Source organism: Piliocolobus tephrosceles, chromosome 1, assembly GCF_002776525.5.
Source record: "Piliocolobus tephrosceles isolate RC106 chromosome 1, ASM277652v3, whole genome shotgun sequence".
NCBI lineage: Eukaryota > Metazoa > Chordata > Mammalia > Primates > Cercopithecidae > Piliocolobus > Piliocolobus tephrosceles.
The window spans coordinates 169,184,935-169,202,684 of NC_045434.1; the positions used below are offsets into that span (position 1 = coordinate 169,184,935).

Consider the following 17,750-nt stretch of genomic DNA (forward strand, 5'->3'; position numbering starts at 1 on the left):
ATAGTGTCAGATCCCATGGGTTGAGGGCTGAGTCCCACCAGGCTGTTCATAATTCAGATGCCAAATGCAAGTCCAGGCCACCTGTACTTCCAACCAACTGGTTACAAACCATCATCTTGCTGCAAACCTTTCCTAACAAGATGTTGGTCAACCTTTTTACATGAAAGTAACTGACCTAGGACTCAGTTACATAGATAAGAGTATACAATCTGGTTGCTTCTAAAAATAAACCATTTGAACACGTATCAAGCACTCTACCAAATGTTAAAGATAACAGAGGATTCACAGTGTAATGTAAATATAAAGTGCTAACAAAGATAAGGACACTAAGTGCTATGAATAGCCAGAGAATGGAAAAGCTATAGGGGATAACATTATGAGTTATTATCTGAGGTCTTTTCTTCCTTCTCCTTGAACCTATAAACCTTCCTATACTATCAAGACAGCCAAGGACAATAAAGTCATAATTCGGCTTTAGTTTCAAATTAGACATCTAAATGCTTTAACAAAAACAACATTAAAAAGCATGGTTTTCTACTATCAGAGCCTGAATTTTTGAGGAAGAAAGGCTTGTTGAGTTTCAAAGAGCAAAAAGCTTTCATAGACGCAGCATAGACTGAAGAATGTATATTTATAATAGAGCAGTTTTTCTCTCCAAAAGATATACAATTTGTCGCATGCATCTGTGTGAAGAGACCACCCAATAGGCTTTGTGTGAGTAACAAGGCTGTTTATTTCACCTGGGTGCAAGCGGGCTGAGTCTGAAAAAGGCGTCAGCAAAGGGTGGCAGGAATATCGTTAGTTCTTACAGGTTTGGGATAGGCGGTGGAATTAGGAGCAATTTTTTGCAGGCAGGGGGTGGATCTCACAAAGTTCTCAAGGGCAGGGAGAATATTACAAACTACTTTTGTTATTATTATTATACTTTAAGTTCTAGGGCACATGTAAGGGCGGGAAGAACATTACAAAGTACTTATTATTATTATAAGTTCTAGGGCACATGTGCACAATGTGTAGCTTTGTTACATATGTATACATGTGCCATGGTGGTGTGCTGCACCCATTAACTCGTCATTTACATTAGGTATAGCTCCTAATGCTACCCCTCCCCCCACCCCCAACCCATAACAGGCCCCGGTGTGTGATGTTCCACACCCTGTGTCCAAGTGTTCTCATTGTTCAATTCCCACTTACGAGTAAGAATATGCGGTGTTTGGTTTTCTGTCCTTGCAATAGTTTGCTCAGAATGATGGTTTCCAGCTTCATCCATGTCCCTACAGAGGACATGAACTCATCCTTTTTTATGGCTGCATAGTATTCCATGGTGTATATGTGTCACATTTTCTTAATCCAGTCTATCATTGATAGACATTTGGGTTGGTTCCAAGTCTTTGCTATTGTGAATAGTGCCGCAATAAACATACATGTGCATGTGTCTTTATAACAGCATGATTTATACTACTTTGGGTATATACTCAGTAATGGGATGGCTGGGTCAATGTTATTTCTAGTTCTAGATCCTTGAGGAATCGCCACACTATCTTCCACAATGGTTGAACTAGTTTACAGTCCCACCAACAGTGTAAAAGTGTTCCTATTTCTCCACATCCTCTCCAGCACCTGTTGTTCCCTGACTTTTTAATGATCACCATTCTAACTGATGTGAGATGGTATCTCATTGTGGTTTTGATTTGCATTTCTCTGATGGCCAGTGATGATGAGCATTTTTTCATGTGTCTGTGGGCTGCATAAATGTCTTCTTTTGAGAAGTGTCTGTTCACATCCTTTGACCACTTTTTGATGGGGTTGATTTTTTCCTGTAAATTTGTTTAAGTTCTTTGTAGATATTAGCCCTTTCTCAGATGGGTAGATTGTAAAAATTTTCTCCCATTCTATAGGTTACCTGTTCACTCTGATGGTAGTTTCTTTTGCTGTGCAGAAGCTCTTTAGTTTAATTGGATCCCATTTGTCAATTTTGGCTTTTGTTGCCATTGCTTTTGGTGTCTTAGTCATGAAGTCCTTGCCCATTCCTATGGCCTGAATGGTATTGCCTAGGTTTTCTTCTAGGGTTTTTAGGATTTTAGGTCTTACATTTAAGTCTTTAACCCATCTTGAATTAATTTTTGTATAAGGTGTAAGGAAGGGATCCAGTTTCAGCTTTCTACATATGGCTAGCCAGTTTTCCCAGCACCATTTACTAAATAGGGAATCTTTCCCCATTTCTTGTTTTTGTCAGGTTTGTCAAAGATCAGATGGTCGTAGATGTGTGGTATTAATTCTGAGGGCTCTGTTCTGTTCCATTAGTCTATATCTCTGTTTTGGTACCAGTACCATGCTGTTTTGGTTACTGTAGCCTTATAGTATAGTTTGAAGTCAGGTAGCACGATACCTTCAGTTTTGTTCTTTTGGCTTAGGATTGTCTTGGAAATAGAGGCTCTTTTTTGATTCCATATGATAGCTTGATGGGGATGGCACTGAATCTATAAATTACCATGGGCAGTATGGCCATTTTCATGCTATTGATTCTTCCTATCCATGAATATGGAATGTTCTTCCATTTGTTTGTGTCCTTTTATTTCACTGGGCAGTGGTTTGTAGTTCTCCTTGAAGAGGTCCTTCACATCCCTTGTAAGTTGGATTCCTAGGTATTTTATTCTCTTTGAAGCAATTGTGAATGAGAGTTCACTCATGGTTTGGCTGTCTGTTATTGGTGTATAGGACTGCTTGTGATTTTTGCACATCGATTTTGTACACTGGGACTTTGCTGAAGTTGCTTATCAGCTTAAGGAGATTTTGGGCTGAGACGATGGGGTTTCCTAAATATACAATCATGTCATCTGCAAACAGGGACGATTTGACTTCCTCTTTTCCTAATTGAATACCCTTTCTTTCTTCCTCCTGCCTGATCTCCCTGGCCAGAACTTGCAACACTATGCTGAATAGGAGTGGTGAGAGAGGGCATTCCTGTCTTGTGCCAGTTTTCAAAGGGAATGCTTCCAGTTTTTGCCCATTCAGTATGATATTAGCTGTGGGTCTGTCATAAATAGCTCTTATTATCAATACCTAGTTACTGAGAGTTTTTAGCATGAAGGGTTGTTGAATTTTGTCAAAGGCCTTTTCTGCATCTATTGACATAATCATGTGGCTTTTTTCTTTGGTTCTGTTTATATGATGGATTACGCTTATTGATTTGCGTATGTTGAACCAGCCTTGCATCCCAGGAATGAAGGCAACTTGATCGTGGTGGATAAGCTTTTTGATGTGCTGCTGGATTCAATTTGCCAGTATTTTACTGAGGATTTCTGCATTGATGTTCGTCAGGGATATTGGTCTAAAATTCTCCTTTTTTGCTGTGTCTCTGCCAGGCTTTGGTATCAGGATGATGCTGGCCTCATAAAATGAGTTAGGAAGGATTCCCTCTTTTTCTATTGATTGGAATAGTTTCAGAAGGAATGGTACCAGCTCCTCTTCATACCTCTGGTAGAATTCAGCTGTGAATCCATCTGGTCCTGGATATTTTTTGGTTGGTAGGCTATTAATTATTGCCTCAATTTCAGAGCCTGTTATTGGTCTATTCAGGGATTCAACTTCTTCCTGGTTTAGTCTTGGGAGGGTGTATGTGTCCAGGAATTTATCCATTTCTTCTAGATTTTCTAGTTTATTTGTGTAGAGGTGTTTATAGTATTCTCTGATGGTAGTTTGTATTTCTGTGGGATTGGTGGCGATATCCCTCCCCTTTATCATTTTTTATTGCGTCTATTTGATTCTTCTCTCTTTTCTTCTTTATTAATCTTGCTAGCTATAAATTTTGTTGATCTCTTCAAAAAAACAGATCCTGGATTCACTGGTTTTTTGAAGGGTTTTTTGTGTCTCTATTTCCTTCAGTTCTGCTCTGATCTTGGTTATTTCTTGCCTTCTGCTAGCTTTTGAATGTGTTTGTTCTTGCTTCTCTAGTTCTTTTAATTACGATGTTAGGGTGTCAATTTTAGATCTTTCCAGCTTTCTCTTGTGGGCATTTAGTGCTATAAATTTCCCTCTACACACTGCTTTAAGTGTGTCCCAGGGATTCTGGTAGGTTGTGTCTTTGTTCTCATTGGTTTCAAAGAACATCTTTATTTCTGTCTTCATTTTGTTATGTACCCAGTAGTCATTCAGGAGCAGGTTGTTCAGTTTCCATGTAGTTGAGTAGTTTTGAGTGAGTTTCTTAACCCTGAATTCCAGTTTGATTGCACTGTGGTCTGACAGACAGTTTGTTATAATTTCTGTTCTTTTACATTTGCTAAGGAGTGCTTTACTTCCAACTATGTGGTCAATTTTGAAATAAGTGTGATGTGGTGCTGAGAAGAATGTATATTCTGTTGATTTGGGGTGGAGACTTCTGTAGATGTCTATTAGGTCCGCTTGGTGCAGAGCTGAGTTCAAGTCCTGGATATCCTCGTTAACTTTCTGTCTCATTGATCTAATGTTGACAGTGGGGTGTTAAAGTCTCCCATTATTATTGTGTGGGAGTCTACATCTCTTTGTAGGTCTCTAAGGACTTGCTCTATGAATCTGGGTGCTCCTATATTGGGTGCATATATATTTAGGATAGTTAGCTCTTCGTGTTGAATTGATCCCTTTACCATTATGTAATGGCTTTCTTTGTCTCTTTTGATCTTTGTTGGTTTAAAGTCTGTTTTATCAGAGACTAGGATTGCAACCCCTGCTTTTTTTTTGTTTTCCATTTGCTTGGTAGATCTTCCTCCATCCCTTGATTTTGAGCCTATGTGTGTCTCCGCACATGACATGGGTCTCCTGAATACAGCACACTGATGGGTCTTGACTCTATCCAATTTGCTGGTCTGTGTCTTTTAATGGAATATTTAGCCCATTTACATTTACAGTTAATATTGTTATGTGTGAATTTGATCCTGTCATATGATGTTAGCTGGTTATTTTGCTCATTAGTTGATGCAGCTTCTTCCTAGCATCGATGGTCTTTACAATTTGGCATGTTTCTGCAGTGGCTGGTACCGATTTTTCCTTTCCATGTTTAGTGCTTCCTTCAGGAGCTCTTGTAAGGCAGGCCCGGTGGTGACAAAATCTCTCAGCATTTGCTTGTCTGTAAAGGATTTTATTTCTCCTTCACTTATGAAGCTTAATTTGGCTGGATATGAAATTCTGGGTTGAAAATTCTTTTCTTTAAGAACATTGAATATCGGCCCCCACTCTCTTCTGGCTTGGAGAGTTTCTGCCAAGAGATCTGCTGTTAGTCTGATGGGCTTCCCTTTGTGGGTAACCCGACCTTTCTCTCTGGCTGCCCTTAATATTTTTTCCTTCATTTCAACTTTGGTGAATCTGACAATGATGTGTCTTGGAGTTGCTTTTCTCGAGGAGTATCTTTGTGGAGTTCTCTGTATTTCCTGAATTTGAATGTTGGCCTGCCTTGCAAGGTTGGGGAAGTTCTCCTGGATAATATCCTGAAGAGTGTTTTCCAACTTGGTTCCATTCTCCCGTCACTTTCAGGTACACCAATCAGACGTAGATTTAGTCATTTCACATAGTCCATATTTCTTGGAGGCTTTGTTAGTTTGTTTTTACTCTTTTTTCTCTAAACTTCACTTCTCACTTCATTTCATTCATTTGATCTTCAATCACTGATATCCTTTCTTCCACTTGATTGAACTGGTTACTGAAGCTTAAGTAAGCATCACATAGTTCTCGTGCCATGGTTTTCAGCTCCATCAGGTCATTTATGGTCTTCTCTATGCTGTTTATTCTAGTTAGCCATTCATCTAATCTTTTTTCAAGGTATTTGGCTTCTTCGCAATGGGTTCGAACATCCTCCTTTAGCTTGGAGAAGTTTGTTATTACCAATCGTCTGAAGCCTTCTTCTCTTAACTCGTCAGTCATTCTCCGTCCAGCTTTGTTCTGCTGCTGGCGAGGAGCTGCGTTCCTTTGGAGGGAAGAGGCACTCTGATTTTTAGAATTTTCAGCTTTTCTGTTCTGGTTTCTCCCCATCTTTGTGGTTTTATCTACCTTTGGTCTTTGATGATGGTGACACACAGATGGGGTTTTGGTGTGGATGTCCTTTCTGTTTGTTAATTTTCCTTCTAACAGTCAGGACCCTCAGCTGCAGGTCTGTTGGCGTTTGCTGGAGGTCCACTCCAGACCCTGTTTGCGTGGGTATCGCCAGCAGAGGATGCAGAACAGCAAATATTGCAGAACGCTAAATGTTGCTGCCTGATCTTTCCCCTGGAAGCTTCATCTCAGAAGGGTACCCTGCTGTATGAGGTGTTGGTCAGCCCCTGCTGGGAGGTGTCTCCCAGTTAGGCTACTCAGGGGTCAGGGACCCACTTGAAGAGGCAGTCTGTTCTCAGATCTCAAAATCTATGCTGGGAAAACCACTACTCTCTTCAAAGCTGTCAGACAGGGACGTTTAAGTCTGCAGAAATTTCTGCTGCCTTTTTTTCAGCTATGCCTTGCCCCCAGAGGTGGAGTCTACAGAGGTAGGCAGGCCTTGCTGAGCTGTGGTGGGCTCCACCGAGTTCGAGCTTCCTGGCCGCTTTATTTACCTACTCAAGCCTCAGCAATGGCACACGCTCCTTTCCCAGCCTCACTGCCACCTTGCAGTTCGATCTCAGACTGCTGCGCTAGCAGTTGAACGAGGCTCTGTGGGCGTAGGACCCTCCAAGCCAGGTGCGGGATATAATCTCCTGGTGTGCCATTTGCTAAGACGGTTCGAAAAGCACAGTATTAGGGTGGGAGTGTCCCGATTTTCCAGGTGCCATCTGTCACAGCTTCCCTTGGCTAGGAAAGGGAATTCCCCGACCCCTTGTGCTTCCTGGGTGAGGCGATACCCTGTCCTGCTTCGGCTCACACTACATGGACTGCACCCATAGTCCGACAAGCCCCAGGGAGATGAACCTGGTACCTCAGTTGGAAATGCAGAAATCACCCGTCTTCTGCGTCACTCACACTGGGAGCTATAGACTGGAGCTGTTCCTATTCGGCCATCTTGGAACCTTTAAGGACAGGGAGGGTATATTGTACAAAGTACATTCACAAGGGCGGGGGAATATCACAAAGTACATTATCACAAGGGTGAGGAGGATGTATTGTCACAAAGTCAATTGATCAGTTAGAGTGGGGCAGGAACAGATCACAATGGTGGCATGTCATCAGTTAAGCAGGAACTGGCTATTTTCACTTCTTTTGTGTATCTTCAGTTGCTTCAGGCCATCTGGATGTATATGTGCAAGTCACAGGGGTTATGATGGCTGAGCTTGGGCTTAGAGGCCTGACAAAATTATCTATCACGTGTAAAATATATTTCAAAAACAAAAGTAAAATACAGTAGTGCCCTCACATCCATGGTTTCACTTTCCACAGTTTCAGTTACTCTCAGTCAATTACGGTCTAAAAATACTGAACAGAAAATGCCAGAAATAAACAATTCATAAGTTTTAAGTTGCATGCTGTTCTGAGTAGCATGATAAAATCTCACGCCATTCAGCCCCATCCCACCTGGGATGTGAATCATCCCTTTGCCCAGCATATCCAAGTGGTATATCCTACCCACCCATTAGTCAGTTAGCAACTATCTCTGTTATTAGAATGACTGTGATGGGTACTGCAGTGCTCGTGTTCAAGTCATCCTTACTTTACTTAATGATGGCCCCAAAGCGCAAGAGGAGTGAAGTGGCAATTCAGATGTGCATACACTTGTATGCACTTTCACCTTTAAGTGAAAAGGTGGAAGTTCCCAACTTTAAGGGTAAAAAATGGTATGCTGAGGTTGCTAAGATCTATGGTAAGAATGAATCTTCTATCCGCAAAATTGTGAAGAAAGAAAAAGGGGCTGGGTGTGGTGACTCATGCCTGTAATCCCAGCTTTTGGGGAGGCCAAGGAGAGACGACTGCTTGAGCCCAGGAGTTTGAGACCAGCCTGGGAAGCATAGGGAGACCCCACCTCTACAAAAGAAAAAATAAAATAAAATTAGCTGGGTGTGATGGTGTGCACCTGTAGTCCCAGCTACTTGGGAGACTGAGGTGGGAGGATCATTTGAGCCCAGGAAGTAGAGACTTCAGTGAGCCATGTTTGCACCATGTCTGCACTGCACTTCAGCCTGGGCAAAAGAGCAAGACTCTATCTCAAAAAAAGAAAAAGAAGGCATGATGGTTCATGCCTGTAATCCCAGCACTTTGGAAGACCGACATGGGTGGATCGCTTTAGCCTAGGAGTTCGAGACCAGCCTAGGCAACATGGCGAAACCCTGTCTCTACCAATTATATAAGAAATTAGCCAGGTATGAAGATGCGTGCCTGTAGTCCAAACTACTTGGAAGACTGAGATAGGAGAATCATCTGAGCCCAAGAAATCAAGGCTACAGTGAGCTGTGATCATGCCACTCCACTCCAGCCAGAGCAACAGAGCGAAACCTTGGTTTCAAAAATGAAAAAAAGAAAAGAAACAGAAATAGAAATTGAGGGCTTTCTCCTAGTTATCTCTAGCTAGCAACAGGTATCTAGGGTAGACACCATCTCCTGCGCTCCATTTGTCCTGGCACAAATAGAGTTCAATGATAAAATTTACCTCTCCTCACATTGCAGTGGTAAAAATGCAAAACTCTGGGCAATGGAAATAAGGATGGGTGTCCTGGAGGATATGATGAAAGGTAAAATAGAAACTTTGGTGAAAAGCTAAATAGCCCTTACTGACTTGCTGGCTTTTTAAGAGTTTATATTGGATTTAGGTCTTACCAGTCATCATCCTAGGATTTATTTTGGCAACCTCTTAATAGAGTAAGAGAGCTAAGCCATGGTTTGATTTGAAAATGCTAGGTCCCTTGGCTAAAATTCCACTTATTCCCATATCATTTTCACCCAAATTCTTAAGACCTAAGAAGTTTATAATGCCTTTAAAAGTACTGAAACATGTAAACAAAAATCACAGGATAGAATAATAATATACGTGTCATTAAAAACATCAAGAACTACGTGAATGCAGAAAAAGAAATAATTACTTCCCACAGGAGATCAGAGCATCTTATAATAGAATTGAAAAGGATCTATGAATTCATCAAATCTAAGGCCCAACAGACGGGCAAAATTCTCCTTACAACATTCCTATCAAGTTGTTACATGTATTTTTTGTGCACAGCCTCTGTGACAGGTAAATGCATGCTCTCAGGAGGCAACCTATTCCATTTTTGAGAAGCCATGTTAGAAAGTTCTGTCTTGTATCCAGCCAAAATCTACCTTCCAATGAATTCTTCCTAATGATCCTAATTCTTCTCACATTAAACAAATGTATTTCCTTTGCTCCATGCCACGTTCTAGATGTTAAAGGAGCAATAACATATTCAACTATCCCTTTAAATATGCAAGGTATTATGCACTGTTCAAGGCAGAGAGACAAATGAAATATGAATCCTGACTTCATAGGCTCTTAAATAGGGAAGATTTTTTAAAGCTTATAAATAATTATAATATATACTATGAGCATAAATGTCAAAAGAAAAGTCCTGAGAAACTATGGGAGTTCAGAAAAGGGAAAGATTAATTCAATCTATGAAAACAATCAGTGAAACAGGAAGAGCTTCATAAGGTGGATAACATTTGAGAGAGCACTTGAAGATGGGCGTTTCCACTGAGGAAAGGACACTGAAGCACAGTATAATGGTTAAGACCCTGGATGCTAGGAATACATAGTCTGTGTTTGAATCTTAGCTTTGCCACTCTCTAGCCTGATGACTTCATGCAAATTGTTTAAACTCTCCATGCCTCTATTTTCTTCTTTTGTAAAAGAGAAAAATCGATATGAAAATTGAATGCACTTGTACATGAAGTGTACTTAGAACAGTGTATTATTATTGAGAAAATAACAAAGGTAGAGTTTGTATAGGCAAGAAGGAATTAAACCTGTTTGGTAAAAGCAAACAGTTTGGTTTAAACACCCTTCCTCTTTCTGCATTTCCTTCCCCAAAACTCAAGTAGATAGAAATGCTGGCAAAACACCTGGCATGTGATGGGATTTAGCAAATCTTCATGACCCTGCCATCCTCCCTTCCCTTTTTCTCTTCTTCATACTTCTGCTTTGTGCTTCTCCTATAGCACATTCTGCTTTGTATTATAATTACTTATTTAAATATATAAGTATTTGTATTCTTGTATTAGCTGCCTCTTACACACTTCCTGAGGCTAGTAGTTACCTTGTTTATCCTAACCTTAGCCCTCAAATCTGGCTATGAATGAGAAGCTCTGGGGGAACTTTGAAAAAATATAAATTGTTTAGGACCAACCCAGACCAAAGAGAATTTCTAAGGGTAGGACAGGAACATATATATATAATCTTTTTTTTTTTTTTGGAGACAAGGTCTGGCTCTACCATATAGGCTGGAGTGCAGTGGCATGATCTCAGCTCACTGCAACCTCTGCCTACTGGGCTCAAGCTATCCTCCCACCCAAGTAGCTGGGACTACAGGTATGCGCCATCACGCCTGGCTAATTTTTGCATTTTTTGTAGAGACAGGGTTTCACCATCTTGCCCATGTTGGTCTCGAACTCCTCAGCTCAAGTGATCTGCCCGCCTCAGCCTCCCAAAATGCTGGCATTACAGGCGTGAGCCACCACACTCAGGCAGGAATATATTAAAAGCTTCAGGAGGCTCCGAATCGGTCTATGAGTAGACCTCATATTTGACAACCAGTGACCTACAGTACCTAATGATGAGGTGGGTGCACAGTAAGTCACTACTGAACTGATATTGACTGAATAACAGAAGATCAGGACCTAACACTAGGTTGAAGCCTACTGGAAAGGCACAGAGGCCTTTCTTAAAGGCTTAAAAGGCCAGGCTGAACTATGACAAAAGGCCAAACTAAAAAAACCTACTTCTAGCTTCAAAGCAATCAATAATCCTTTGTCAGGAGCTTTATCTCAAAGGCACTTTCATGTCCTTTCAGTAGATTGCAGATATTAATACGGATATTTTAAAAAGTAGAGATAGCTAAGAATAAACTAAAGCCAAATTTTATTTATTCTTTTTTTTTTTTTTTTTTTTTTTCTGTAGAAACCAGGGTCTCGCTTTGTTGCCCAGGCTGGTCTCGAACTCTTGGCTTCAAATCATCCTCCTGCCTTGGTCTCCCAAAGTGCTGGGATTATGGGCATAAGCCACCATGTCCAACCTTTATTCATTTAAAACAAGTGATCAGGCTAGGTGTGACGGCTCACACCTATAATCCCAGCACTTTGGAAGGTGGATCACTTGAGGTCAGTAGCTCGAGGCTAGCCTGGCCAACATGGTGAAACCCCATCTCTACTAAAAATACAAAAATTAGCCGGGCATGGTGATGGGTCCCTGTAATCCCAGCTACTCTGGAGGCTGAGGCAGAAGAATCACTTGAACCTGGGAGGCGGAGGTTGCAGTGAGCTGAGATCACGCCACTGTACTCCAGCCTAGGCAACAAAGTAAAACTCCATCTCAAAAAAAAAAAAAAAAAAAAAAAACAAGTGTTCAGTAAGTGTTGGACAGTATATGTAAAAGCACTTTGAAAACTGGAATAAAATATGACATTATTACCTGAACACTAATGTGTTTTTTGTAATATGACCACTGCAAAGTAATCAAAAAAAGCTCAGGTTTAATGTAATTTTCCTGATTGGAAATCTAAAAGGAATTAATGTTTTTAAACTGACAATGAACAAAAGAATACTCAATTCAAATGCTGAAAAGTACAATTTTCTTCTATTATGGATAGTGTTATAGCAGCTAGAAACTTTCATCCAGATCTAAACAAAATCAGAAACCAGTATCATGAAGCTTTAATTTTAAAGCTAATTCCCCAATACTGAGTTCCCAACCAAAGCAGCACTATCTTACAATTAAATTAATACCATTTACAGAAGAGAATCTTACACCCTCACCAAGAGTCTTAACATACTTTGGAACTTAACTTGACCATTTTCTGAATCTCTTAGAATCCTATTGCAGTTTGTTATCCAAGTAACTAGAGAAAAAATGTTTAAGCTACTCATAACTGTCGTGATATAAATTCAAGGAGTCTGAATTCTTTCTTGGGGCACATTACAGCTAATGGCCATGTGCCAGATTTATCAAAATATATCCAAATCCTCAATATGTAGCAAGAAAACATTTACTTTTCAATAATTCCTCATCCCTATTCAGACTACCACTCAAGTCATCAAGATTTATAAGTTTTTTTTCCCACAAAATGCTACCCCATCGCTAGACATAATATCTCAAAGATTAACGATAAAAGGAAAAATTTACCAACAGTGTAGACTCAAATGTTAGAAAGGGTTATCAAAGGATACTGCAGGAAATGCGAGTCTCTCTTTGAATATTTAAAAACTGAGTAAATTCTATCTTCCTGGGGTGTTTTAGGTTACCTTTTCAGTACCCAGGGAAGAAAAACAGATGACCTATCAAGATTGGCAAATTTTTTAACATTTGAGAAAAAAATCCAGTATTGACAAGACTGAAGGAAAGAGGCACTCTCATACTCTGCTGTTGGAAACATACACTGATACAACCTTTTCTGAAGAAAAACTGGCAATCTCCACTAATTTTTAAATATATACTACCCTTTGACACAATGAGTCCACTGTTTGAAATTCATCCTATGGATATACCTGCAAAAGTATGGAAAGACACAGGTAGCTGGGACCATAGACGTGTGCCACCACACCTGACTAATTTTTGTATTTTTTGTAAAGACAGAGTTTCACCATGTTGCCCAGGCCAGTCTCAAACTCCTGGGCTCAAGCAATCCCCCGACCTCGGCCTCTTGGGTAGCTGGGACTATAGGTGTATGCTAGTGCTCCCAGTTATTTTTTTAATATTTTGTAGAGACTAAGTCTTGCTTTGCTGCCCAGGCCGGTCTCAAACTCCTGGCTTCAAGCAATCCTCCCACCTCAGCCTCCCAAAGTGCTGGGATTACAGGCATGAGCTATTGCACCCAGCCTTTTTGACAGTGACTCATATATATCTGTCCTATGACCCAGCAATTTCACTCCAAGTTATCAACCCAAGAGAAATAAAAATATATGTCTCCAAATAGACTTGTATACAAACATTCATAGCAATTTTATTCATGTAGCCCTAAACAGGAAACAATTCAAATATCCATCCACAGGACAATGGATATGCAAACTGATATATTTCAACAATAGAATACTACTTGGCAATAAAAAAGAACTAACTACTGATAAAAAGAAAAACTTGGATTAATTTTATAATCTGCTGCGTGAAACAAGCCAAACACAAAAGAATACATACATGTGCTGTATGATTCCATTTATATGAAGTTCTAGGATCAGCAAAACTAATCTACCACAAGAGAAGTCAAACATCTCAGCCTGGTGATGGTGGAGAGTGAGAGGGAAGTGTTTCAGGGAGGCCAGAGGATTGACTGGAAACAGACAGGCTAGAACTTTTGGTGGTAATAAAAATGTTCTTGATCTGGCTTTGGCTGGTTGCTACCTAGATATATAAAATTTTCAAAAACAATTATCGATTTAAAGTGTATAATTCAGTGGTTTTTAGTATATTCTCAGAGTTGTACAACTATCACCACAATCAATTTTAGGACATTTTCATCATCTCAAAAAGAAACTCCACACTTACCCCTTAGTTATCTCTCTCCTGTGTTTCCTAGTGCTAAGCAACCACTAATCTATTTTCTGTCTATATGGATTTGCCTATTCTGGACATGTCATAAAATTGGAATTTAAAAATGTTTTCAAGGTTCATCTATATTGTAGCATATTTCAGTACCTCATTCCTTTCATGGCCAAAAAATATTCCATAGTATAAATACACATTTTGGCTGGACACAGTGGCTCACACCTGGGAGGCCAAGGCGGGCGGATCACTTGAGGTCAGGAGTGTGAGACCAGCCTGGCCAACATAATGAAACCCGTCTCTACTAAAAATATAAAAATTAGCTGGGCATAGTGGCAGCTGCCTGTAGTCCCAGATACTCAGGAGGCTGAGGCAGGAGAATCACTTGAACTAGGGAGGCAGAGGTTGCAGTGAGCCAAGATTGCACCACTGCACTCTAGCCTCGGGGAGAGAGTGAGATTGTCTCAAAAAAAATCTAAAAAAATAAAAATAAATATACCACATTTTGTTCATCAGTTGATGATAGACATCTGGCTTGTTTCCAGCTTTTGACAATGAATAATGCTGCTATAAACATTAGTGTACATGTTTTTGTGAGAACTGTGCATTTTTTTTCCAATTCCCATTTATTTTTGGCTCTTGGAGCAATGTCACCTTTTCAATATGAAAAAAAGCAGCACGTTCAAAATAGAAATTTGAAGTGTAGGACAGAACAAAACCAAGCGTAAGGGGGAAAAAGCAATAGCAAAAGGAAGATAGGAGATGTTGCAAAAAGATGGAGGAGGGTTCTCCTTTCCTCTGGGGAATGACTCAAACACTGATGTGGCAGTATATACCATCCCAGATAAAGCCAGGGATGTTAATCCTCTTTGGGGGTTAAGAAAAGGTGGAGATTAGGAGGGCATTTCTGGAGGCCTAGGGACCAAGGTTGGTCTCTTTCCCCACGTTGATCCCCTTCTCTAATCAGGGGAAAGGGAGGAATTCAATGTGTGAGACAGGCAGAGTCAGAGAGGGAAAGATTATACTTGACAGAGTGGGGCAGACCTCTCCAAAGGGCACAGCTTGGAGGGAGACTGAAGATGGAGAAAATACTGCTAACACCTCCCTTGAAGCTGAGAAATGGAAAATGGAATTACCTGGAAATTATGACTTTAGTAGCCTGGATTTCCCTCTCCAAAACTTTTAGGATGGAAAATCCCATCCCCTTCCTTGTAGTGACTTCTACCTGCCACCTTCTACCATCTTTCGCTTTGGGCTTAGGATGGTGGCCATTATCCACATGGGTTTCAAAACCCAGTGGGTTTTAAATGAGATCTGGATGAGATCCAGCTTCTTGCAGATTTTAAAAAGAGGGAAATATTAACTGGACAGATGGAAGGGATGGGCACCAGAAGGAAATACAGGGTTTCCCAGAGTGTCAGAAACCTAGGCTTCCCAGAGTGGAAAGAGAAAGGAAACATACAACAAACAAGTACTTATTGAGTGCCTGCTACATGCTAGGCACTGTTCTAGATCTAGATTTGTGTTTGAGGCAGCAAACACATATTCTGAGATCTAGATTTGTGTTTGAAAAAAGAGAAAAGTGGCAGGTGAGTAAGATGGCTAAGGGAACTGAGAAGCCTGAGGTGATGGGGGCTCTGCCTTAGGCCTCCTCTTCAGCCTCCTCACCAAAATTCTCCTCCTCTTCTGTGGTGGCATCCTGGTACTGCTGATACTCAGAGATGAGGTTGTTCATGTTGCTCTCAGCCTTGGTGAACTCTCATCTCATCCATGCCCTCGCCTGGGTACCAGTGTAGGAAGGTCTTCCAGGGGAACATGGCAGTGAACTGCTCCAAGGTGCACCTGAAGAGCTCCTGGATGGCCACACTGTTGCCAATGAAGGTGATCGCCATCTTGAGGCCATGAGGTGGGATGTCACAGACAGCTGTCTTGATATTGTTGGGGATCCATTCCACAAAGTAGCTGCTGTTCTGGTTCTGCATGTTGAGCATCTGCTCATGGACATCCATCCACAAAGACAGCAGCCACAGTGAGATATAAGCTGTGGCAGGGGTCACAGGCAGCCATTATGTTCTTGGCATCAAAGACCTGCCGGGTGAGTCTGGGCACTGTGAGAGCTCGATGCTGCTGGCTTCCACAGCTGGTGAGAGGGCAAAGCCAGCCATGAATTAGTGGAGACGTGGGAAGGGCACCAGGTTGACTGCCAACTTGCGGAGGTCAGCATTGAGCTGGCCAGGGAAGTGGAGACAGGTGGTAACAATGCTTATAGTGGCTGAGACAAGTTGGTTCAGGTCCCTGTAGGTTGGTGTGGTCAGCTTCAAAGTGCGGAGGCAGATGTCATAGAGGGCCTCGTTGTGAATGCAGTAGGTCTCATCAGTGTTCTCTACCGGCTGATGGATGGAGAGGGTGATGTTGTAGGGGTCGACCATGGTGTCAGAAACTTTGGGTGGAGGCACCACACTAAAGATGTTCATGATGTAATCAGGGCACTCTTCTCAGATCTTGCTGATAAGGAGAGTATACATTCCAGAGCCCATTGAGTGGGTCAGCTGGAAGCCCTGAGGGTAGTCACAGCTCTCTGCATCCTCCTGCACCACATCTATGACTGAATCAACCAGCTTGGCCCCCTCTATGTAGTGGCCTTTGGCCCAGTTGTTGCTTGCCCCAGACTGACCAAAAACAAAGTTGTCTGGTTTAAGCACCTGGTCAAAAGGGTCTGAGCTAGCAGAGTCCATGGTCCCAGGTTCTAGATCCACCAGGAGAGCACAAGGAACATATTTGCCATCTGTGGCTTCACTGTAGCACATGGAGATGCAGTCCAGCTGCAGGTCGCTGTCCCCATGTTAGGTGCTGGTGGGGTCCATTTCACATTCATCATTGATCACATCCCAGCACTTGGCACCCATCTGGTTGCCACACTGACCAGGGGATGTGCACGATTTCCCTCATGGTTAAAATTTATTTTAATTTTTTTGCTCGCCTCTAGGTATGCACGGGGCAAGAATATGTGTAATTTTTTTTCTCTGCTGTCTGCAGGCTGAAAGGATGGAAAGCGCCCCAGAGGCTAGAACAGCAAGTTGCAAACGTGGCAGCAGGAAGGTTCTGAGAGGCAGAACTGTGCATTTTATTGTATAAAAATTAGGTCTAAATTTTAATAACAAATATAGATACGAAAAATTATATTGTTACTATAAAGCATGACTTCTGAGTGTTTCAGTGGATGGCAGAACAAAAATATCTAATAATGGCAATCAAGCAAATAATAAAAACATGCTATTTCAGAGGAGAAAAAAGTTGTATGTCAACAAGGACAACTAAAATGAAATATCACATTCATCTCCTAATGAAACAGAGGTTTCCTATATGAATAAGGAAGCTATCTGAAAGGAGGATTTAAGTCACTTCTTTACACACAAACTCAGTATAACTCTTAAAGGCTTCAGTGACGATACCACAGGAATATTTATTATCATCCGGACGTCTCCATGTCCCATTAGCAACAAAATCAACACTGAAGTATGATCTAATTCTTTTGAGGAATAAAGAAAACAGTTTAGTCTATCTACCAAAGGCAGAAAATAGTTTTTAAATAGTGTCTGTGTAGCATTGGGCACAACATTTACATAGAAATATGGTACCTTGAGGGTGTCACACTAGAAAACACATTTTCTTTACAAATTGAAGAACATTCTTTTCCAGAAATGGTCAAAAATTATATCTTCATACTGTGATAAAAACAAGAGGTTTATTACTGGCAAACAAACAAACAAGAACCAGTTAAGTAGATCCATCACAGCTTCCTTTTGTGGAAATGTTGGGAAGAGAATTCTGGAAGTATTGTGTTCCTACTCTTTTTGGGGGACTCTACCATATACTTTACACACATATATTTCCTCATTTAATCCACAGAACAGCCTTATAAGGTAGGTACTATATTTCCACTTTATAGAAAAGAAACTAGGATTAACTGGCTAAGCTACATACTAAAGAGAGTGAAGAGGCTAGGTTCAAACCCAAGACTTCATTCATACAGAACGTGTACCTATAATTCAGGTACATCCCTTACATATATATCACTTTCTAGTCATAGCCACTATTTCTAAAAGTGTATCTGCACTATTAT

At 40.9% G+C, this 17,750-nt stretch overlaps 1 protein-coding gene and 1 pseudogene across 5 annotated transcripts in view; both read right to left on the bottom strand.

Annotated features, from left to right (window-relative positions):
* Positions 1-17,750, bottom strand: part of SCP2 (sterol carrier protein 2) — a 122,924-nt gene that overhangs the window by 40,420 nt on the left and 64,754 nt on the right. The window contains exons 12-13 of one of the 4 annotated variants that reach the window (XR_002725575.1): positions 17,266-17,352; positions 17,139-17,156 (exon numbers count right to left, since the gene is read on the bottom strand). The exons of 2 other annotated variants lie outside the window; for them this stretch is intronic. Coding sequence is in view for 1 of the 2 variants with exons in the window: in XM_023188396.2 (XP_023044164.1) it covers positions 17,348-17,352 (5 nt within the window). In the remaining variant the exon portion in view is untranslated. Of the gene's footprint in view, positions 1-17,065; positions 17,353-17,750 lie in introns of those variants that run through there. One more of the 4 variants, XM_023188396.2, reaches the window with a different exon arrangement.
* On the bottom strand, positions 14,131-16,583 carry LOC111523639 (annotated as a pseudogene). Its single transcript, XR_002725579.2, has one exon. The product of XR_002725579.2 is annotated as a tubulin beta-7 chain pseudogene (transcript).